At 37.8% G+C, this 23850-nt stretch overlaps 1 protein-coding gene across 4 annotated transcripts in view; it reads right to left on the bottom strand.

The window, feature by feature from the left end:
• Window positions 1–23850, bottom strand: part of AP3B1 (adaptor related protein complex 3 subunit beta 1) — a 287892-nt gene that overhangs the window by 216558 nt on the left and 47484 nt on the right. For all 4 annotated transcript variants that reach the window (XR_009214137.1, XM_032156995.2, XM_032156997.2 and 1 more), the window contains exons 3-6: window positions 16044–16118; window positions 3218–3313; window positions 2442–2602; window positions 608–674 (exon numbers count right to left, since the gene is read on the bottom strand). Coding sequence is in view for 3 of the 4 variants with exons in the window: in XM_032156995.2 (XP_032012886.1) it covers window positions 608–674; window positions 2442–2602; window positions 3218–3313; window positions 16044–16118 (399 nt within the window). In the remaining variant the exon portion in view is untranslated. The remainder of the gene's footprint in view (window positions 1–607; window positions 675–2441; window positions 2603–3217; window positions 3314–16043; window positions 16119–23850) is intronic.

Below are 23850 nucleotides of genomic sequence, written 5' to 3'. Positions count from 1 at the left end.
TAAAACAAATATCTAAAGAACACTCCACTCAACAACAGCAGAATACACACTCTAATCAAATGTTTATTGAACATTATCCAGGATAGATCAAATGCTAAGCCATAAACCAACAGTTACAGCTACATGGGGCTAGTGCCTACTATATTAGATAGCTGCTATGCATAGTTAGTACACAGTCCCTGATGATAGCATCCTAAGATGAGCTGGAATCCTTTTCCTAATCCTTTTCCTTTATATGTTTTGAAACATATAAAGTGGGTACAAAAGCCCCATCTGAGATACTAATGCACTAGTAACTCACATCCCCCACGGGTCACCTCTGTTCCTTGATCTTACCATGTTAACCATTTAGCCACAGGTTAAAGATTTTTTTCCCAACTTGCCTTTTTTCAGATTCTGATGAAGAAACACATAACGATCTAAAACTCCAAATGCAGTCTTTCTCATAACATGAAAATTTTTGTTCTTTAAAAATAGGCCTGTGTGCCATTAATATTTATACCATTTTGAAATCAATAAATATAACTACATAAAATATATAATGGTAAACGATACCATGTAAATAAAGTACATTTTTACATCAAAGACATAAAAAGACATTACTTACTGTGCTTTTATCTTTCAGAAGTTTTTCAATTACTTCAATTAACATTTCCTTCTGCTCTGGATCAAGGCTAAAAAAAACAAAAATAACATATTAATTTTTCCCTTTAATTCTAGCTTTACACGATGCTCACCAATTCAAGGATGTTGAGAAATTTTTAAAGAGGGAAAGGAGAGCAAGATTGTAAGTTAGAAATAAAGAAAAAACAAATAAAATGGGATGGTTTTTCTCATTAATGTGTCCTAAGGTTTCCCTCTAATATTGTTCATATTAACTAAACCAGATATCAATGGTTTAGTTAAGATAGTACTGAAAGAACAAGTTCACTTCTAAAAGAGTTGGAAAACTTCAAGAAAGTAACTGTGAAGTAGATAAACCACAAACTCTTTTTTCAACTGGGAGGAAAAAAATAACTAGATAGTAGTCATTATTTTACTATGCATACATACTTGCCAAAAACAAATACAGAGAATTTCCAAATAAGAATTTTATATCATACTAGTTCACTGATAGAGACATGATTATAAAATCTGCCGACTAAAACTAAGAAAAATAAGAGGTAGTAATAAGATTAAAACATTTGAGATAGAATACTAACAGACTATAAGCTCAAGGCAAGGAGAGGCAAGCATTGAGGCTGGAATATACTGGAGCCCAGTGATAGACGGACTTTGAAACCATTAGAGTGAGCATGGATCTTATCCCTTAAGTTTCTAAGGAGAAAAGGTGAGTGAGAAGCATGATAAAACTTTGTCTGGCAGTTAACGTAGGAATATGAGGTTTCACTTTTTACAAACATATACATTTATTACTAAGCATTATAATTATCTGGACAAACTTTTTAATTCTTTCAAATTTCAGCTTAAGTCTTCCTTCTCAAAGCAGTATTTCACTACCAATCCCATCTCATTACATCTTTACTTTCTGGTAACAAAACATGATCATCTCTGGTCCCTGTCCTATCAAAGACATTGCTAGTGTACCTTTGTATATACATATATATCAAGTGCTAATATCTTATTCACTATAGATTGCCTTTAATTATTTGGTATGTCTTTGATCTTCTTCTTCAAATATATGATATGCTATTCATAATTAAGTGCCACATCCTCTATTGTTTTCATACATCTGAACACACATAGCACAATACTGTGAATACAACACCAGAAACAGAAGAGAGTATCAAAAAGCTTGCAGAATAAATGATAGCTGAAAATAATACCAAATTGTTGTAGACAATTCTATTTGGACAGTAAATTTTCCACAGAGATCAGGGCATTGTATAATATTGCGTAACATTTCTAAAATATCACACAGATATGGTATAGCACTGTATTTCAAATCACTATACTGTTAAAAATTACTTAATAAAATAGCTCTGGAAAAGAATCAGACAAGGAAAGGAGCAGCAGGAACAAAGATGGAAGACGGGAAAACACATATAAGTGAGTTGAGAGGATCACACACTGAAGATTCTACCCTAAACAGGAAAAAAAAAAAAATCTCAATTTTCTAATAATACAAGCATATGTGTACATGAGATAGACTATATAAGTGAGAATTCAAATTCTGATTATTCTTAAGTTATAAACTCTATAAATTATCACAGGCTCTAACAGCCTCAGAAATAAAAACCTGCATAGGGTCTCTATAGCCAAAACAAAATTAAAGATGTGTAAGGAACGTTTGCAGCAGGGGGAAATACCATCATACAGTCACTGGATTCACTTAGCATAAGAACAGCCTACCTAAAAGAGCGAATAAAATAAGCCTCTGTGGTCTATAACATTCCATGTAACATCAGAGATCTTTGGTATATTGTTAACAATGCACCTACCTGTATAATTTTTGTATTGCATGGGCTGCATTCTTCCTAACATATGGTGATAAGTCAGCAGAAGCTTCCTTAATAGCAAGCATCATGATAGGTACAATAATTGGCACTCTAATACTTGACAGAACTCTCAAAGCACTTGCACGAATTAGTTGGTTTGGGTCCTAAAAATAGTGCAAAAATATTCACCAAAATTTCAACTTTACAATATTTTAAAGACATCTTTAAGACACAGTTAATAGGTGCTTAAAGGGTGTAATATAACAATAGCAAAAGAAAGCTACTTAATTTAAAATGAACAATTATTATATGGGAATGGGAAAAAAAGACAGACATAAATAAATGTTTACTTCTTTAATAATGTTTTAAAGAAAAGTAAGAGTTATAATTCTAGTTGGTCATTTATTATTAAATATGCTGGGTTTTTATACTTTCATAATAATAAAATGCTGCAGGTCATCAATTTCATGTTTAAAAATGTCTTATAACCCCCTTTGCACACTTTCAACAACTAGTATAATGATAAACAGCTCTTTGAAGCATGAAAATAATTATATTGAATATAAACAAACATACAGAAGCTGCAACATATACAGCAAGGTTTCAGTTGGTTGTATAAATTATTTTCTAAGTGTATTGAGTAGGCACTATAGGAGGCTTTTAACTCTTTCAAGACACTACTGTGCTATTTAGTGGATTATTGCTCCACTTCTTTAAATGACACACTTTCAACTCTGCAGAAACCTTGTAGCTATTTGCCTACTCACTCCATTATTTACCTTCAGAGCTCGCTGAAAAGTGCTTATGGACAAGAGTGCAAGATCCTGCTGTTCTTCAGCATATCGAACCAGGTAAACATACACCAACTTCTTGATCTGTTAAAAAAATAAATCATTTATTCATAGCCAGAGTGAAAATTTAAAACTCAGTATCTGCTATACCAAAATCCATGCTCAATTCTTCTCAAATAAATAACTGAATCTGGTCACATCTTAGATTATAAAATGAAAATAATATTTTGTGGGATAATAAGTACAACAGAAAAAGCTTTTAAAGTAAGAATTTTAATAGTCCAGTCCACAATAGCAATAGCCTATCAAAGTGCCCCTTCCTCTTGAAGGGAATAAAAAATCCCTGAGCACATCTCATATAAGAATATTAACTAAATTGTAAAAATATTTTCAAAATGAGGGATAAAAATAAAAGAAAGAAGCCAGGCATGGTGTGCATGCTTGTAGTCCCAGCTACACAGGAGGCTGAGGCAGGAGGATCACTTGAGCCCAGGAGTTAGAGGCTATCCTGGGCAACACAGAGAGACCCTATCTCTTTAAAAAATAATAAGAGAAAGAATTTGGGCCCAGGCCACTAACTATATGTTATGGGAACTTGTTTCCTCATCTGTTAAAAGAGTCCAGAGCCCTAACTCTGATTTTTATGGTAATACATTTCAACATGCATTACATGATATTTTCAGACCAGTAAGAATAATGTGTGACTATTAATACCAATTTAACGTAATAAAAATTCAAAAAGATTGGATGTGTGTTCTGACAACAGTTTTTTTTGGTTTTCGATTTTTTTCTGAGACACGGTCTTGCTTTGTTGCACAGGGTGCAGTGCAATAGCACAATCAGGGCTCACTACAGCCTCAACCTCCTGGCCTCGTGCCATCCTCCCACCTCAGCCTCTCCAGTAGCTGGAACTACAGGCATGCACCACCACACCCGGCTTTTTTTTAGTATTTTATAGAGACGGGGTCTTCCTATGTTGCCTACCCAGGCTGGTCTCAAACTCCTGGGCTTAACTGGTCCTCCCACCTCAGCCTCCCAAAGCACAGGGGTTACAGGCATGAGCCATTGTGCCCAGCCTTGAAAACAATTTTTAAAGGCAATTTAATCACTAAGTTTACAACAAAATTATGAACAGAAAAAAAATAAACAAAAACTAGAATTTGAGTTGAAATTTATCCATTGCTTCCTTCTAGCACTATTTATAGCCTGTATCTACCTTCTCAATATCTTCACATTCCTGATTACCCTTCTAAGACACCAGCACAGTATATACCTAAAAGTTATGTACTCAGCCAGGCACAGTGGCTCACGCCTGTAATCCCAGCACTTTGGGAGGCTGAGGCAGGCAGATTGCCTGAGTCCAGGAGTTCAGGACCAGCTTGGGCAACATGGTGAAATCCCATCTCTAGTAAAAAAAAAAAAAAATTAGCCAGGCGTGGTGGCATGCACCTGTACTCCCAGCTACTTGGGAGGCTGAGATGGGAGAGTCACCTGAGCCTGGGAGGTCGAAACTGCAGTGAGGTGGGCTTGTGCCACTACACTCCAGCCTGGGCAACTCCAGCCTGGGCGACTGTGTCTCAAAAATTAAAAAAATTTAAAATTTAAAAAAAAAGTTATATACTCAAAGAACACAGGAAATGAGGGGAAAAAGTTGGAGATAGCTGGAATTGGTGCTGGAAATATAAAAACAGTACTATACTGGATCATATTTCGAGTCATACTAACCAATCTGGACTACTTTAGAAACAACTGTCATGACCTTCCTTCCTTGTACCCTAATTTCTCGTGAAACGTAACAGCTTTAGGTTCCTCCTCCATCCTGTTTGCTCCTTCCTAAACTCACTCCAATTTTTTTCAGCATGGCACTACAAACTACAAAGTCTAAACATAACAAACTAGGTAGGAACTTGCTCCAGATGAGGTACTTCCACAGATATAACTAATTCTTGATTAAAACCATACATCTTTTCCAAATGTACCGCTGACCAAATCAAAATCAAACTGTCCTCATGGAATTTTTTAAAAATTATTTTAAATGAAAGGTGAAATCTTCCATTTATCTACAGAAATTGTCAACAATTTAGATTCAACGCATCTTGGCACCCTGTTAAGATAATTTGAGATGACAATTTTATAATCCAACCTATTTCTCAATTCATAAGTACAAATGAAAACTTAATGAGCAAACAAACTGTACATCTTCATCATTGATAAAAATGTTAAACAACCATTTTAAGTTGATATCAATCCATTCATCTATACTATATGGGCAGAGTTATAAATGAAATGAAAAAACTTTTTTCCAATTACTCTTCAATGTTGAATGGCTCCACAAAACCTTAAAAACAAAATCTAAAGCTCTTAACCTAGTACTCAATACAGTTTATAATCTGTTTGAAACCTCCTTTTCTAGTCAAACAGAAATAGTCCCAAAATATAATTTGCACTTTTTATCTCAATCTCCACTCAGGTTATCCCAAGTTATCCCGCTTCACCAAGTTCCACTTCCCCAAGTTCCACTTATTAAAATCTTCCACAAGAGCAAAAATTAAACAATAAAGAGTCCTAGTAGATAAACAGTAAACAAATGACAGTTCATCCATATAACACTATACTATTCAGCCACTATACAAAATTAAATAAATCTGTATGACATTGAAAATATGTCCTTGTGGCCAGGCGCGGTGGCTCACACCTGTAATCCCAGCACTTTGGGAGGCCAAGACGGGCAGATCACCTGAGGTCTGGCGTTGGAGACCAGCATGGCCAACATGGTGAAACTCCGTCTCTACTAAAAATACAAAAAAATTAGCCAGGCATATTGGCCCATGCCTGTAATCCCAGCTACTGGGAAGGCTGAGGCAGGAGAATCGCTGGAACCTGGGAGGCAGAGGTTGCAGCAAGCCAAGATCGCGCCACTGCACCCCAGCCTGGGTGACAAAGCAAGACACCATCTGAAGAAAAGAAAATATGTCCTTGAAAAAGGTTTTTTGTTTGTTTTTTGTTTTTAAGACAGAGTCTCGCTCTGTCACCAAGGCTGGAGTGCAGTGGGGCGATCTCGGGACTTACTGCAACCTCCGCCACCCAGGTTCAAGTGATTCTCCTGCCTCAGCTTCCCAAGTAGCTGGGATTACAGGCATGCACCACCACGCCCAGCTAACTTTTGTATTCTTAGTAGAGATGGAGGTTCACCAAGTTGGCCAGGCCGGTCTTGAACTCCTGATCTCAGGTGATCTGCCCGCCTCGGCCTCCCAAAGTGCTGGGATTATAGGTGTGAGCCACCGCACCTGGCCTAAAATTTTTTAAAGGTGTAAAAGAGTATGCATTGTATGATCTCACTTCTGTATAAAAAAAAACAGATGCCCACATACTGTATTTTATGCAATCCAAGATAGACCACCAGTTGTAAAACATACCATTATGTCATGGACCACAAAGGAAAGAACAACAAACAAACAGAAAACACTACCCATCATAATCACCACCAGTTGTTAAGTTAAATCCCAACTGCAGAAACTTTAAAATAGCAAACATATGTCTTAGAATGGACATAATATGGTAATAATAGCAAATCCTTATAGGTAGCATTAACTACGTGTCAGACACTGTTCTAAATATCTTACTTAAATTAACTCATTTTATCCTCACAACTCAATAAACAAGTATTTATCCTTACTTTACAGATAAGAAAGTGAAACACAGACAGGGTAAGTAACTTGACTAAAGTACCATATCTATTAAATAGAAGAGCTAAGATTCAAGCCAAGTAAGCACAAAATTGAGAAATCTATACAATAAAATGTTAATAGTGGCTATCTCTGTGTGATGGTATTAACCAGTGACTTTCACTCTTTACATCTTTCTGTATTATCTTATAAGGAATATTAATTATTTTGGGGTCAGATAAAACAATAAAGATAGTTCACAATAGGGGTGAATCTCACCTTTCCAGATGGCCTTCAAAACAAAATAATAGTGCTGTGATTCTTATAATACTTTAAATTCTTTAATTATAAAAAATTTTCAAATTGGTAATGTTTTTAAGTTCCCACATTCCTCGGAGTGACAGATTTTTCTGTAGCCTTGGCAACATGTAGCCACCAGAATTGTTTTAAACCTGTTCTACAGAACAATAAAAAGGCACCTGAATGGACAAGTTTTCTCAAGTCAACCAATCTGTGATAGCCTCTTGCTTGTGAAAGTTAGCCGGTCAGGAACAATCGCACTCCCATACACCCACCTCTGAGTGCCAATCAATCAAGAGCAGTCTCACCCGCATGATCACACATCTACAGATGATATCAACCCACTTAGGACCCTGAAAGTCCATCAATCCCTGAAGACTGCCCTTCCCAATAATCCACAATAATATCAGCAATTTCTATGCCCAGAGAAGCTGTGCCTAAAAAGCATAGTTGTCCCTTGCTATAGCAAGCAATAAATTGTCTTATTTCAGATATCGTCCTTCAATACAACCTACTGAAAAGTTCCAAGACTAGTTCACTGAAGCCTCATATAGCCTTCATTTATGTTTTATTCTTTCTTTTTTTTTTTTAGACTGAGTCTTGTTCTGTCTCCCAGGCTGGAGTGCAGTGGCACGATCTCGGCTCACTGCAGCCTCTGCCTCCTGGGTTCAAATGATTTTCCTGCCTCGGCCTCCCGAGTAGCTGGGACCACAGGTGCACACCACCACGCCCAGCTAATTTTTGTATTTGTAGTAGAGACGGGGTTTTGCCATGCTGGCCAGACTGGTCATGAACTCCTGACCTCAAGTGATCCACCCGCCTTGGCCTCCCAAAATGCTGGGATTACTGGCGTGAGCCACCACACCCGGCCGCCTTCATCTATGTTTTTTAATTGCTAACACTACAATTATAAAATTCAGGAAATGTAACATCAGTGCAATCCTGTTATCTAATAAATAATCCATATTTAGAATTTCTCAATAATATCCTATATTTATAGTATTTTTCCTGATCTGGGATCACGCGTCGTATTTAAGTTTTCATGTCTCCTTGGTCTTCTTTCATCTGGAGAAGTTCCTCGGCCTTTGTTTTTCTTTTTTTTTTTTTTTTTGAGACGGCGTTTTGCTCTTGTTGCCCAGGCTGGAGTACAATGGCGTGATCTCAGCTCACCGCAACCTCCGCCTCCCGGGTTCAAGCGATTGTCCTGTCTCAGCCTCCAGAGTAGCTGGGATTACAAGCGCATGCCACCACACCCGGCTAATTTTTCTATTTTTAGTAGAGACAGGATTTCATCATATTGTTCATGCTGGTCTTGAACTCCTGACCTCAGGTGATCCTGACCTCGGACTCCCAAAGTGCTGGGATTACAGGCGTGAGCCACCGCGCCCAGCCCAGCCTTTCTTTTCTAAAAGTACCCTTGTCATTCTGGCTAGTATTAAAATTAATTACGAAATACATAATATGAAAGGAAAACTGCCTGCGACAGCTTTTATTCTTCACCTCAATCTGCTGTAACTTTCCAGCTAGAATTTAAATGTGTGAGGCCCTATATCTACATTATATTACTCGTTTAATTCTCATATCTATCCTAGGTACAATTATCTCCCTCTCAAAGATGAGGAAAGTAAGGCTCAGAGGTTTATATAACTTGCCCAAAGTCACAGAGCTAGCAAGTGCAGAATCAGGATGCAAACAGGGGCTGTTCCTAACTACCACATGTTGTGGCCTATGATGGCAGTCCACAGATATTTCTATTAAGGTACCCCTAACAAAAGAGGAGACAACTCTTCCCCTAAGAGCATCTGAAAACCTAATATAAATTAAACCATTTAAGAATAAAATGTCCTTAATAGAGGCTGTTACCTTTTAAGGCAGGAAAATATTTATATTTTATTTATAATATATACATTTATAAAAGAAGAATGCTTTAAATCACTGTTTTTTTAACCCCAATTGCACATCTTCTCATTTGAAAATGACATCATTGCAGTATTATTATTAAAAATCCAACAAAAAATTTCCAACTGTAGTAAATGGTAGTAATGACTTCATTCCATAGAACCCCTCTCTATTATCAATGTGCTTTCCATCTATATTCACAATTAGACTCTTTATATTTTCTTGGTTTAAATTAGTGCTTCTCAACCTTCAGAATTTTTCAAACCCAAAATACACATATTTGTGAAACACTGTTCCTTTAAATGATCACTTGGAACCAAGTGATGTTACACAAGAATACAAATATAGGTATAAGATAGAAACCAAATGATTCAAACTATACTTAATGTTTCAGATTATATTTAAGTGTAAATATAAGTTTTTAAAATTCTTAGATCACAGTTTTAGAAGCACTTCTCTAACTATTTGCGGATAGATGACTTTTTCCTCGACTAGATTTAAAGTTCCTAAGAATACAGCAATGGTAGAAGGCAATTAACACGTGGTTGACTGATTAACAGCAGTCAATATATCAAATATATATCAATATATCAGCAGTTAATTGATTAACAATTTCAATATATCAAATCAACACATAATATGTATTTAACTAAGTAATTTATCCCATCTGCCTGGGAGTGAACATGAGGCTATTTAGTACAACAACCATTCCTTATTCATCTGTATATTGCAAGGACTTATCACATTGCTTGGCATATAGTAAAAGCTCAATATTTATCAGCTGGATCACATTCCAGACCAACCGTAGACTGAAAAAAATTAAGACATTTCCCATTAGAGTGCTACATCTAGGATCTAACTTCTCACACCAATGGGTATAATTCATTGAACAGCAAAGTCTAGAAAGACACCAACACACTATGAAGAAAGCAACAGGTTTTGGAAAGACTGCCTCCAAAGCCTTTAACTTGTTAGTTTGGTTGTTTTTTTGGTGTATGTGGGTGTGTGGGGAGGGGTGTGGGTGGGTGTGGGTGTGTGTGTGTGTGTGTGTGTGTGTGTGTGTGTGTGTGTCAGTGGGTGGGGGTGGGGGTGGGGGTGTGTGTTTAAAGAGAGATAGGGTCTCACTCCATTGCCCAGGCTGGCCTCAAACTCCTGGGCTCAAGAGATCCTCCTGCCTCAGCCTCCCTGGTAATTGGGACTCTAGGTGCACACCAACACAGCTGGTTTGGTTTTTTAAAATATTCTTTTAAAATATTCTTTCTCTTTACTAATTATATTCAGATCTCACTCTACAGTTCTCTGGAAAGTTTTGAGAAAAAATGGGTCCAGTTCTCCCTCATCCCCTTACAATTTATTTCTCAGCAATACCTTTATTCACCAAGTACAGCCAGCTTTTAAAACTGGATTATGAACTCTCGAATATATCACGGAGTTTATATTGGCAACACTGAAACATTCAGAACCACAGCTGAGCTAGCAGGCATTGCTATAATTACTCACTATTGGAGAAGGATTTCTGTGACTGTTGTGCAAAAAGCATAACAATATTAAATCACAGAAGGTTGCAAAACACTAAATTTGTTCTACTTCTGTTATAAGAATCAATCAATACTGACCACAAGAGGCCTATGCACTGACAGGCTGCAGGTGTGCAAAGAAAGCCTACCTTCCCTGAAACCATTCTGTGACCAGAAATGGGAGTAGTTAAAGCTCCGTGACTACATCATTCTCTGATCGGTTACTTTCATTCAATGTTATAACACTCCTTGCTGTAAAGCTAATCATAGCAGAGCCCCAGTAGGCTGGAAGAAGACAGACAGATCTGTTTAATTAGCTTATCAATACTAGTACATCAAACTTCATGAGTTATTGACTAAACCTTTGATTATTTTTGTACTATAACCACTGATTGCTTACTTGGTCACTTTTGGTATCATTTGACATTTAATGGTAGATGACGTACAGCTCACCTGTGTGTCTAAAGCAGCAGGTACTTGTAAAAATGAAATTTTGCACTTGAGAGGAGTGAAACATTCAATTTCTGAACATAAGTTTTAAGAAACTTATGTCAGTTTTCCCAAAACATTAAAGGCTTAACCATGTTTCAAAAAAATAAACAAGGTATTTAAAGAACGAAAGAAATCCAAAACAAATAGACCAATAATTATGTTTACATTGACATTTTTGTAACAGAACATTAGGCAGCATAGCAGAATCTAACTGTAAAGGGAAAATATGAACAAATGGAAAAGTTCTCCTACTGATAACTATTTGAATAGTAAAATACTTCTGAAGGAACAATAATTAGTATGGAATTTTCTGTTTACAACAAGAACTAGAAGTCCTGAGGGAACTAGCTATTTTACCACCAATTTCTACCCATAACTAAAACATAAAAAAAAAATGCCAATACCAGGTACCTCCCAAAGGATGGCTAATACCAGACGTTGATAAGGAGTCAATGATATTAAGAGAGAAAAGAAAGGAAGGAATCATCAAACAGGAAAGATGGCGCTGAATGGGCTAAGATGGGTTCTGAAGCCAAGCAACCTAGCTTTGGATTCTGACTGCCACACACTGGCTGTGTGACCTTGATCAGCTAATTTAACCTCTCTGACATTTTGTCCTCATATATAAAATACAAGTAATGACAGAAACAGCCCCACAGGGTTATTTGTGAGGATAAAACGGAGTAGATCTATGCAAGGCACTAACAACCTAGGTCAGACAGGTTTTTTTAATGTTAGCAATTATTCCTATTGCCACTGAGAGACTCTATTCCTGATAACACTAAGACAAGCTTCACCTATGCCTCATAATTTTTCTAAGTTAAATGTTGATTGTTTTTCAGATATTTAGACTTTCATATACCACAGGCCATAAAACTAATAAACATATCAAATTAGAAGCTCAGATAGCATGGCCATAAGGTGTCAAGGAGAGAGTAGTTTAAAATTATCAATTCAGAATTATATATAACAAGCACATAGTGTTTAATAAATATCTACTAAATTAATCACAAGTAAAATTGATTTTACCCAAGAAATCTATAATCTACATAGATTTCTTCCATTAATTGGTGTTCTAGAAAGAAAGTATGGTTTATCAAGTCATTTAAATCCAGTATTAATTTAATCTAATTCATAAACTGGCCACAAGAATACAAGTGTTTTGATTTTGGCTTATCCAACTTAGTCTAATTGAGTTTATAATAACTATTTCATTTTGATAGAAAAATTCATCTATCTGAAATATAGAATGCACTTCCTATCTAATGAAAAAAATTAAGGGCTGGGCACAGTGGCTCACACCTATAATCCCCACACTTCGGGAGGCCAAGGCAGGAGGATCACCTGAGCCCAAGAGTTCAACACCAGCCTGGGCAACATGGAGACCTCGTCTCTACAAAATATTTTTTAAATGAGCCAGGAGTAGTGGCATGCACCTGTGGTCCCAGAAGGTTGAGTCAGGAGGATCACTTGAGCCCAGGAAGTGAAGGCTACACTGTGTTGTGTTCATGCCACTACAGTCCCCCCCGCACACACACACACAAAAAAAGCAAGAAGCATACTTTAAAATATTAAATTTTTTTTAAAAGTAGATTTAGGCTGAACACAGTGGCTCACACCCATAATCCCAGCACTTTGGGAGGCCAAGGTGGGCAGATCACTTGAGCTCAGGAGTTCCAGACCAGCATGGGCAACAGGACAAAACCCCGGCTCTACTAAAAATACAAAAAATAAATTAGATGGGCATGGTGACACAAGCCTGTAATCCCAGCTGCTCAGGAGGCTGAGGCAGGAGAATCGCTTGAACCTGGGAGGCAGAGGTTGTAGTCAGCCAAGATTGTGCCACTGCACTCCAACCTGGGCAACAGAGCGAGACCCTGTCTCCAAAAAAAAAAGTAGGTTTGAAGTACCTATCCTTAAAATTCTATAATCCAGTGAGGCATCGATTAACAATGTTCTGAGAAATGCATCGTTGGACAATTTCATTGTGGTTTCATTCCAACACCACAGAGTGCAACTTACACAAACCTACATGGTATAGCCTACTACATATATCCTACACCTAGGATATATGATACAGACCAGGGGTCTACACACCTAGGATATATGATATAGCCCAGGGGTTGGAACCAGGCCACACAGCAGGCGGTGAGCAGTGGGCAAACAAGTGAAGCTTCATCTGTATTTACAGCTGCTCTTCATTGCTCGCATTACCCCCTGAGCTCTGCCTACTGTCAGATCAACAGCAGCATTAGATTCTCATGGGAGCACAAACCCTATTGTAAACTGCACACAAGAGGGATCTAGGCTGCGTGCTCCTTATGAGAATCTAATGCCTGATGATCTGTCACTGTCTCCCATCACACCCCAGATGGGACCATCTAGTTGTAAGAAAACAAGCTCAGGGCTCCCACTGATTCTACATTATGGTGAGTTATATAATTATTTCAATATATATTATAATGTAATAATAATAGAAATAAAGTGCACAATAAATGTAATGTTTTTGAATCATCCTGAAGCCATCCTACCCACCTAGGGTCCAGGGAAAAACTGTCTTCCACAATACTGGTCCCTGGTGCCAAAAAGGCTGGGGACTACTGATATAGCCTATTGCTCCTAGGCTACAAATCTGTACAGCATGTTACTATACTCAATACTGTAGATAACTATAACACAATGGTAGGTATTTGTGTATCTAAATATAGAAAAAGTACAGTAAAAATACAGTATTATAATCATATGGGACCACTGTCATATATGCCAAGAAATGCAAGTTGGAAAAAAACTAAAATGAAATTTTAAAATGTTTCTAGTTAATCCAAAAAAGGAATAGGAAGAATAGAAGACAAAAATAAAAGACAAAGAGAAAAGAAAAAGAATAATAGTAGACTCAAATTTAAGCAGATCAATAATTATATTAAGTATTAGCAAAATAGACACTCCAATTAAAAGGCAGAGATTGACACATGGAATGTAGGGAAACTGCAACTATATGCTGTCAACAACAGGTGCACACTACATACAGACAGACAAGCTGAAAGCAAATGAATAAAAATGATAAACAATAAAATGAAATGAGAAGGTTGGAGTGGCAATACTAATAACAAATCAAATATGCTTTAAGACAAAACATATTAACAAAAATAAAAGATTTTTTTTTATAATAAAAAGTCAGTTCATCAGGAAAACCCAAAAAGAGTTATGCCTAATAGGAGTACTTTTAAAAATAAGCAAAAAATATTAAATTAAGGGGAAAAATAAAACATTCCAGAATCAGCCAGGCGCGACGGCTCATGCCTATAATCCAAGCACTTTGGGAGGACAAGGTTGGCAGATTGCTTGAGCCCGGGAGTTCAAAACCAGCCTGGGCAACATGGTAAAGCCCTGTCTCTGCTAAAAATACGAAAATTAACTGGACGTGGTGCCACGCACCTGTAGTCCCAGCTACTCAGGAGGCTGAGGAAGGAGGATCACCTAAACCCAAGAGGTCAAGGCTACAGTAAGCCACGACCATGCCACTGCACTCCAGCCTGGGAGACAGATGAGTCACCCTGTCTCAAAAAAATAAAAAGGCTGGGCACCATTGGTCACACCTGTAATCCTAGCACTTTGGGAGGCTGAGGCAGGTGGATTGCTTGAGCTCAGGAGTTTAAGACCAGCCTGGGCCACATGGCAAAACCCTGTCTCTACAAAAAAAAAAATATAAAAAACTAGCCAAGCATGGTTGTATGTGCCTGTAGTCCCAGCTACTTGTGGGGCTGAGGTGGGAGGATCGCTTGAGCCCAGGAGGTTGAGGCTGCAGTGAGCCAAGATCACACCACTGCACTCCAGCCTGGGTGACGAAGTGAGACCCTGTCTCAAAAAAAAAATCAAAATCATGATTGGGAGATTTAAAATCCCTCTCTCACCAACACTATCAATCACATTTAGTTAAGTAATATTTAAAGAATATTAGCTCCAAAATGTTTTCTCTCTTTTTCTCTGGTTGGTTTTGCTGGCAAGAATACTTTGAATATTTAAAATCGTCACACAAAATAGAGACAACTTCACTACCAAAAGATGACCATACTATGCATGGAAAATAAAATCATAACTACAAAATTAGTGAACCTTCTGAAATCACACACCCATCCTCCTTATGCTCTCACACTTGCCCATGCAAGAATGCTTGTGCAGTTTCTCTCTCTGTCACCATAACCATGTTCCCTGGATTAGAATGTTTCTGTTATTTGTTAATGAGCTTCATCATCTGCCAATAAAATGGCAAACAAATGGTAGGAGTAACACATTTTTAATTTTATGGTGAGGGAAAGGCTTTAAATCTTTAAACTGAGAAAAATTTATCAATTAACTAGGCTTTTTCAATTAATTTATCAATTAACCAGGGTGGAGAGGAGAATGTAACCTTAATACTAGACTATATCAGTCTGGCTTACAGAAAATAGTATTTTACTGGGACATGTTCATTCAATAAATCCACATATATGTACTGAGTGCTTAGTACATGTCATGAGTAGTCTGAGAAACTTGGGAAATATTCTTGGGCTCAGTCCTAGAAATCTCAAAAAGCCCCAAATCATCAAGGTCTGGATATACCCGACTAGGTCTTTTTCACTGGACATATGCTATCTTAAAATTAAGTCCCTGGAACAAAATTTAAACTAAACGGGCCTCTAGGAACAGGTGAAAACTCAACAACTTACCATCGTTCAATCAGGTGATTCAATCTGTTTTGCTTTTCGTATTATCTACCAAAAATCCAAAGCTAGGATTGTGTCTACTTTTTATTCGATCTTACCTACATTTAAAATTAAGGACATTTTAATCATAACAAAAACCTAGTGATACTTAAGTATCTTATGTTGCATTACACTACGTGAAAAGTGTATGGTCCCATGAAAACAAAAGGAATCATAAAAATTATAATCAAAACAGTACCTCAATATTTTTACTGGCCACATTCTTCACAACAGCAGGAAACAGTTCAGATGCATTTTTCCCTTTTGCAATCATCTGAAGAGTAAACAAAACAGACAATACGGGAAATTCTATGTATATTAAATATTTAGAAGATTATGTCAACAAATAAGCTATGTAATTAACAGCTGAACTCTTTTCGAATCATCTTACCTCAACTGTCTACAGCAAATAACAAACACTCTCTTATGTATAGCAATATAAATACACAAATACATAGACACAATAAAGAAATATTTCGTAACAAGATATGTATTTAAATATTTTAATAGTTTTCTCTGGCTAACTGGGTTGTAAGTAATTTTTTTTTTTTTTAAGACAGATCCTGCTGTGTCGCCCAAGCTGGAGTGCAGTGGCTCAATCACAGCTCACTGCAGCCTCGATCTCCCAGGTTCAAGTGACCCCCCTCCTTAGCCTTCTGAGTAGCTGAGGCTACAGGCATGTGTCATCGGGCCTGGCTAATTTTCGAATTTTTTTTTTTGTAGAGACAGGGTACCACTATGTTGCCCAGGCTGGGTAAAAGCTTTTTAAAAATATTTTTGCTATTGTCTATTTTCCAGGATCTGATATCAAAGATGTACTGCATTTGCAATGGGGGAGTTGAGGGAGGGATGACTGTTACTTTGAATCAAGTAATTATGTGACCCTTGGCTTTCTTTTCATAGGTTACCCTACTTCTGCAACCATTGCTTTTCAAAGTTTCCTTCACTACACATTCTTCCTCTGCCCACTAAAGTTCTGCGTACCACCATCTTTTCAGCCTACACTGTTCTACAATCTCTGAAACTCCTAAGATTTCATTCACCATTAGGACTAACTCTCACCTCTATATGTGAGCATAAATTCCCCAAAACTGTAGCCCAAATCCAGCCTGAGTTCCACATCTCTAACTTGACATCATTAGATGGCTCTCATCCCAAACTTGCTATGTCGAAAGCCAAACTCATCTTTCATGATAAAATAACATTCATGATAGAATTTCCTATTTCCACAGTTCTCCTAGACATCAAAAACCACAGAATTACCCTGGTCTCTTCTCACTTCTACACAGTAACTAGGTCCTGCTAATACTTCTCGCAAAACTCATGTTAATCCCTTCCACTGCTATTATCCTAGCACAGGTCAGTATCACCTCACAGAGAACTTTTCAGTCTCCTCTTCCTATCCATAATGTACATCACTGACAGTTTAATATGCTTAAAACACTACTTTGCACATGTCAGCCCCCCTAAAAGATTTCAAAAGCCTCTGTCTAGAGTCCAAACGATTTTATGTAATATTCAGATATTTTCACAATGTACACTAACATCCCTTCTTAAGCTCTCTGACTTAAGGTTCTATTAAACTGACCTTACTCACTACTAGAACATTCTCTGGCTGTCCCACTATGCCTCTGCTTTCTAAGCATAAGCATGGCCCCAGCTTTCTAAGATCTACCTTTCTTTCTAAAGCATCATCAAATTCTACTCCTTCTCCCTTGCTAGAGCCATCTCCTAACACCTGGCCCACTGTGTCATCCAATCCTGATTTCTTTTAGAATTTTTTTTTTTTTAAGACAGAATTTCACCCTGTCGCCCAGGCTGGAATGCAGTGGCACAATCTTGGCTCACTGCAACCTCTGCCTCCCAAGTTTAAGTGATTCTCCTGCCTCAGCCTCCCGAGGAGCGGGATTACAGGCACCTGATGATACCACTGGCTAATTTTTGTATTTTTAGTAGAGATGGGGTTTCACCATGTTGACCAGGCTAGCCTTGAACTCCTGACCTCAAGTGATCCACCCCCCTCGGCCTCCCAAAATGCTGGGATTACAGGCATAAGCCACCATGTGTGGCCTCCTCTAGAATATTTTAATCTACACTTATCATTTGGAATTTCCTGTGCAATATCTTACATTTCTATTTATTTTAGTTTTATATCTATCTGTATTCCCATTTCGTCTTTCTCATTCTCAGATTATAACTTTATGTCTTTTATAAGTCCAGACTTTGGTAACCACAAAATAAAGTTCAAACTATAGGGTAATTTGGGGGAAAGGGATTCCTTATGAATTATACACCATATCTAACAAACTACCTTTAAAAAGGTATTAGCTTTATTAATTTACAACAAATGTTATATAAATAGCATGTGATATTTTAAGCATTATAATCCCCATTAGCAATTTCTTATACAGCCTTTCTATATGATAGCCTTAAAATACTCTTGAATACAAGCTAGTCTTTTTATATTCTATTTCCTTACCTGTGACATTCTTTTGATTTGAGTATTTTGTGAAACCTGCTGAGCATTATGGAGGGTTTACAAAATACTGAAGCTAAGACATCTTTCTATGATTTGTACACCTCTCTCCATTTTCTCATCTTTGAAATAAGAAAACAGAGAGATTAAATGTTCTGTAGGACCCCTGCCATTCATTCATTCATTCATTCAATGATTACCTAAAGTCAGACATCCTGTCCTATGGTATCCTACTCCGTGACTATCTAACTTTATTCCGCAGAATGTTATTCAAATGAGGAAGGAAAAAAAACACCACAATCAAATTCACTCAACAAATATTTGCTGAGAGGATACTTTCTAGCAAGGACTATCCTAGGCCTTAGGGATCCAACCATAACCAATACAAAGTCCTTGCCCATGTGCTGCTTACCTTCTAATGGGGCAAGGGTCAATAAACAATAATAGTGAGGTGGCAATAGACTACTGTGGAGAAAAATAAAGCAGTGTCGGGGGATGAGAAGTGCTGAGGTGGAAGTGGGAGTTGCTCTTTTAGATAAGCTGGTCAGAAAAGGCCTTCCTTTTGGCAGGGATGCAAAGGAAGAGAGGAAGGGACCCATGTGACTAGCTAGGGAAACAATGGTTTAGGCATGGCATGTGCCAGGAATAGGAAGCCAGGAGAGCCAGACTGGAGTAAGTGAGGGGAAGAATGGTGAGAGATAAGGTCAGAAATGTATAAACCACTGTAAAACAAGTTGGCTTTTACTATGAGTGAAGCAGGAGACCAATGGACAGTTGTGAGCAGAGGAAAGACATCATTAAATATTTAGCAATGACTCATGTTTTAAAAGGATCTTTCTGGCTGCGATGTGAAAAATAGACCAGAAGATATGATACCATGGAAAACAGAAGGCTACTGCAATTATGCAGAGGAAAGACAGTGAGCACAGTGAGAATGGGCTAGATTTGGGATTTATTCTGAAAATAGATTATATATGATATAAGAAAGAAGGGACATGAATTAAGAAGAACTACCGCTGGCACTTTGGGAGGCCGAGGCGGGCAGATTACTTGAGGCCAGGAGTTTGTGACCAGCCTGGCCAACATGGTGAAACCCTGTCTCTACTAAAAACACACACATACACACACAAACACAAAATTAGCCGGGCGTGGTGGCAGATGCCTGTAATCCCAGTTACTTGGGAGGCTGAGGCAGGAGAATCACTTGAACCTGAGAGCTGGAGGTTGCAGTGAGCCGAGATCACACCACTGCACTCCAGCCTGCGTGACAGAGTTTGAGACTCCATCTCAAAAAAAAAAAGAAGAAGGACTACAAATGACTAACTGGAGAAATGCCATTTACTATGATGAGAAAGACTAGAGAAGAAGCAGGTATTTGGGGAGATGAGCAATCCAGAGTTTGGTTTCAGATATGCTGAGAAGCCAGCTGAATATATGGGAGTAAAGGGTACAGAATACAGGAGACAGCACTGGTTAGCAATATGCATTTGGAAAGGGATGAGATCACTACAGGAGGACACACAGACAGAGAAGTAGACTGAAGGACAAGACATAGTACAATTCTAAAAGTAGAAATTGTGACCAGGCGCAGTGGCTCACACCTGTCATCCCAGCACTTTGGGAGGCCGAGGAGGGTGGATCACAAGGTCAGGTGATCGAGACCATCCTGGCCAACATAGTGAAACCCCGTCTCTACTAAAAATACAAAAATTAGCTGGGTGTGGTGGTACGTGCCTGTAATCCCAGCTACTCAGGAGGCTGAGGCACGAGAATCGCTTGAACCCAGGAGGCGGAGGTTATAGTGAGCCAAGATCGCACCACTGCACTCCAGCCTGGTGACAGAGCAAGACTCTGTCTCAAAAAAAAAAAAAAAAAGTAGAAATTGTGGAGTGTTGCAGACCAGCCTCAACGCCACCCAGTCCGGTGGCGACAAAGGATTGAGAAGAGACAAGTTAAGAGTAAAGGTGGGGAGCCAGGGGGCCAGTTGTACTTTTGGAGGCTGCAAAACGCTCAGAGCTCTGGTCTCCACACTATTTATTGAGTACAATCACTTAGATCTGAGAAGCAGACGTTCAGAGCGAAACAGTGAAAGGGAGGCAATGCGTAATAGGCGTAATCTATAGCGATAGTGGTTTAAATGAATCTCCTTTGTGCTCAAACAGCCTATCTTTAACTTATCAGAGAGTAGCTAGCGGGAGCGGGCTTAACTAGGAGCCTGCACGTCTGTTCACATTCCAGTGTTTCAAAGGAGTGTCTTTCTCCTTGAACACAGTGTTTACAGATAAGAAAGCGGGTCTCCCTCTGAGCATGGGAACATGATGGCAATTAGGAGACTTTCCTCCTCAGAGGCCTCTTGTGGCTTCCACAACTTATTGTCCGTTTTTTTTGTTTTTTTTTTTTTTTAGACGGAGTCTCGCTCGGCCAGTTTATACAGGCACCCCACAAGCCCTTTTCCCACAAGCCCTTTTCCCAACATGGAGAAAGGAAGAAACCAGCAAAGAAGCTCTAAGACTCCTTGAAGCTCAGTTTGAAAGCGGGCAGTCCTTCTCAGTATTCCTCCTTATCCACTCAAATAACATACATCTCCCACCCTCTCTACTTTCCGCTTTAGATAAAAACCCTGTTCCTGGTCCCCTTGTACTCTTTTACCCAGAACAAGGAACATAGAAATTGAGGGGAGCCACATTTGGGCCCTGAGGGAAAAGTAAGGTTCATAGGTGGAAAGCATAGGAAAATATGTCCTTTTTGATTTTATTTGGTTGAAGTTCCTGATATTTGAAAAAGCTGCAGTACCAGCAATTCTGCCCTTTGAAGGTGACTCTCTAGATAAAAGGTGAGAAAGGAAGACAAGTTTTCAGGTAAAAGGTGAGAGTCATGTTTAGGGAGCAGCTGGGCAAAAGTTGAGGAGATAACATAAGGTCATTTGTAGCTCTAAACTCTCCTAGGTTCTAACTATGCCCTCTGCTAAGCTCTTAGATAGCTTCTACCCAAGGTAGAGATGGAATTCCAGAGTCCCCCAAAGAACATTCACTGGTTGCAGGCATCTGATTAAAAGAGTGATCAGTTTCTGATACCTGTTCTCTAACTTCACACATTTGACTTTTATTTTCTTTCATTCTTCAACCTTTGGTGGCCTCAGCCCCAACATCAATGTTTTTACTTACAATGGGTATAGCCTAACAACACTGTATTTTGGGAAATTTGATTGATTTGCTCTCCATCCAATCCTCTATGTTCATGAGGGAGATGGACATAATTTAATTTTTTCATAATGTCTTTGTCTAGTTTTCAGACCAGGATAGCACTGAACTCAAAAATTGAATTCAGAAGTATTTTCTCATATTCTATATTCTGGAAGAGCTTATGTAGAACTGAATGTTCCCTGTTGACATTTTTTTAATGAAAAATTCAATTACTTTATTAGATATAGGACTATTCAGATAATCTAGTTCTTCTTGAGTAAACGTCATAGCTTATCTTTCAAGGACTTTGCTCATTTCAACAAAGTAGTCAAATTTATGGGGCTAACGATGCCTAAAATATTCCCTAATTATCCCTTAAATGTCAACAGGGTCTTGCGTTTCTGATATTGATAATTTGTCCTCTGTTTTTTCTTGGTCACTCTGTCTACAGATATATCAATTTTATCTATCTTTTCCAAGGACTAGTTTTTCATTTCACTGATTTTAGTCTACTGTTTTTCTCTACTCAATTTCATTGATTTCTACTCTACCTTATTATTTCTTTCTTTAGTTTCAATTTGAGTTTAATTTGCTCTTCTATTTCTGCTCTGTTAAGGTAGATGCTCAGAGCACTGATTGGAAATATTTATTTTCAAACATAAGCTTTTATTACTATAAATTTCCTTGTAAGTACTGTTTTACCTAAATCCTCCAAACTTTAATATGTGGTTTTTCAATTTCATCCTCATTTCCTTGTGACTTTTACTTTGACTTTGCCTCATGGATCATGTCATCATTTCTAAATGTATAAGTTTGACGTATAATTTTCAGCTATTTTTAAAAAATTTTGATCTCTTCCAATGACTGTCTTTAGTTTAATTCTATATGGTCAGGTAACATACTCTGCATAATTTTAATTCTTTTAAGTTTGTTAAGACTGTGTTTTATGGCCCAGAATGTAGTCTATCTTGCATATAAAAAGAATGTATATTTTGCTACTGTTGGGTAGAGTGCTCTATAAATGTAAATTAGGTCATTTAAGTTGATATTATTCTAGTCTTAAATTTCCTTACTGGTTTTCTATCTCCCTATTCTATTGATTTTTAAGAAAAAAGCACTTACGTCTCTATAATTGTGAATTTGTCAATCTTTCCTTTCGATTCTAACAGGTTTTTTTTTTACTCCATGTTTGAAGCTCTGTTGTTAGACACATTTAAGATTATTATGTCTTTTTGGGAAAATGACTCTTATCGTTATGTCCTTTATCCTAACCATACTATTTGTTCAAAAGTTTACTCTCTCTGATATTAATAGATTCATCTGACCTTTTTTTGGTTAGTGTTTGTATGGTATACATTTTTCCTTCCTTATAACTTATGTCTTTATATTAAAAGTGGGTTTCTTACAAAGAGCACAGTTATATCTTCATATTTTCATCCAATATGAAGATCTCTTTTAATTGGTAATGTCAGACCACTTACATATAATAGAATTATTAACATGGTTAGATTCAGGTCTACCATTGTAGCATCTGTTTTCTGTTTATTCCCTGTGTTTTCTGTTCTCCTACTTGCTCTTTCCTCTTTTCCTTAGAAAATTTTTAGTATTTCATATTTTTATATTAACTTTCTGCCTATATCTTTTTATATAATTTACTGGTTTCTCGTAAAAATGCATCATAGGCATAATCTATAGCAATAGCGGTTTAAATGAATCTCCTTTGTGCTCAAACAGCATGTCTTTAACTTATCGGATTATCAGATACATAGGTAAACAGACATATAAATATATAGATACAGAAATAGCAAACCTTACACAGTCTACTTACAGTTAACACTGTACCAGATCAAGAAAAATGCAGAAACTGGCAGGGCGCGGTGGCTAACGCCTGTAATCCCAGCACTGTGGGAGGCTGAGGCAGGCAGACCACAAGGTCAGGAGTTCAAGACCAGCCTGGCCAATATGGTGAAACCCCATCTCTACTAAAAATACAAAAATTAGTCAGGTGTGGTGGCGCGCACCTGTAGTAGTCCCAGCTACTCGGGAGGCTGAGGCAGAAGAATCACTTGAACCCAGGAGGCAGAGGTTGCAGTGAGCCGAGATCGCACTACTGCACTCCAGCCTGGGTGAAAGAGCAAGACTCCTTCTCAAAAAAAAAAAAAAGAAAAGAAAAATGCAGACACATTGCAACCATATAGACTCTTTTATTTCCACCTCCCCACTAGCTTTTATGTTTAGCCATCTCATATGTTATATTTATACCCATATTAAAAACCTCTCAGATAGTGGGGTAACTTAAGCACAAAATTAGTCCTTTATATGTATTTACCATTTTGATTGGTCCTCCT

This window comes from Hylobates moloch, unplaced genomic scaffold, assembly GCF_009828535.3.
Source record: "Hylobates moloch isolate HMO894 unplaced genomic scaffold, HMol_V3 SCAFFOLD_6, whole genome shotgun sequence".
Taxonomy (NCBI): domain Eukaryota; kingdom Metazoa; phylum Chordata; class Mammalia; order Primates; family Hylobatidae; genus Hylobates; species Hylobates moloch.
The sequence above is the reverse complement of the archived record's forward strand: the minus strand, read 5'-3'. Positions and strand labels throughout refer to the sequence as shown.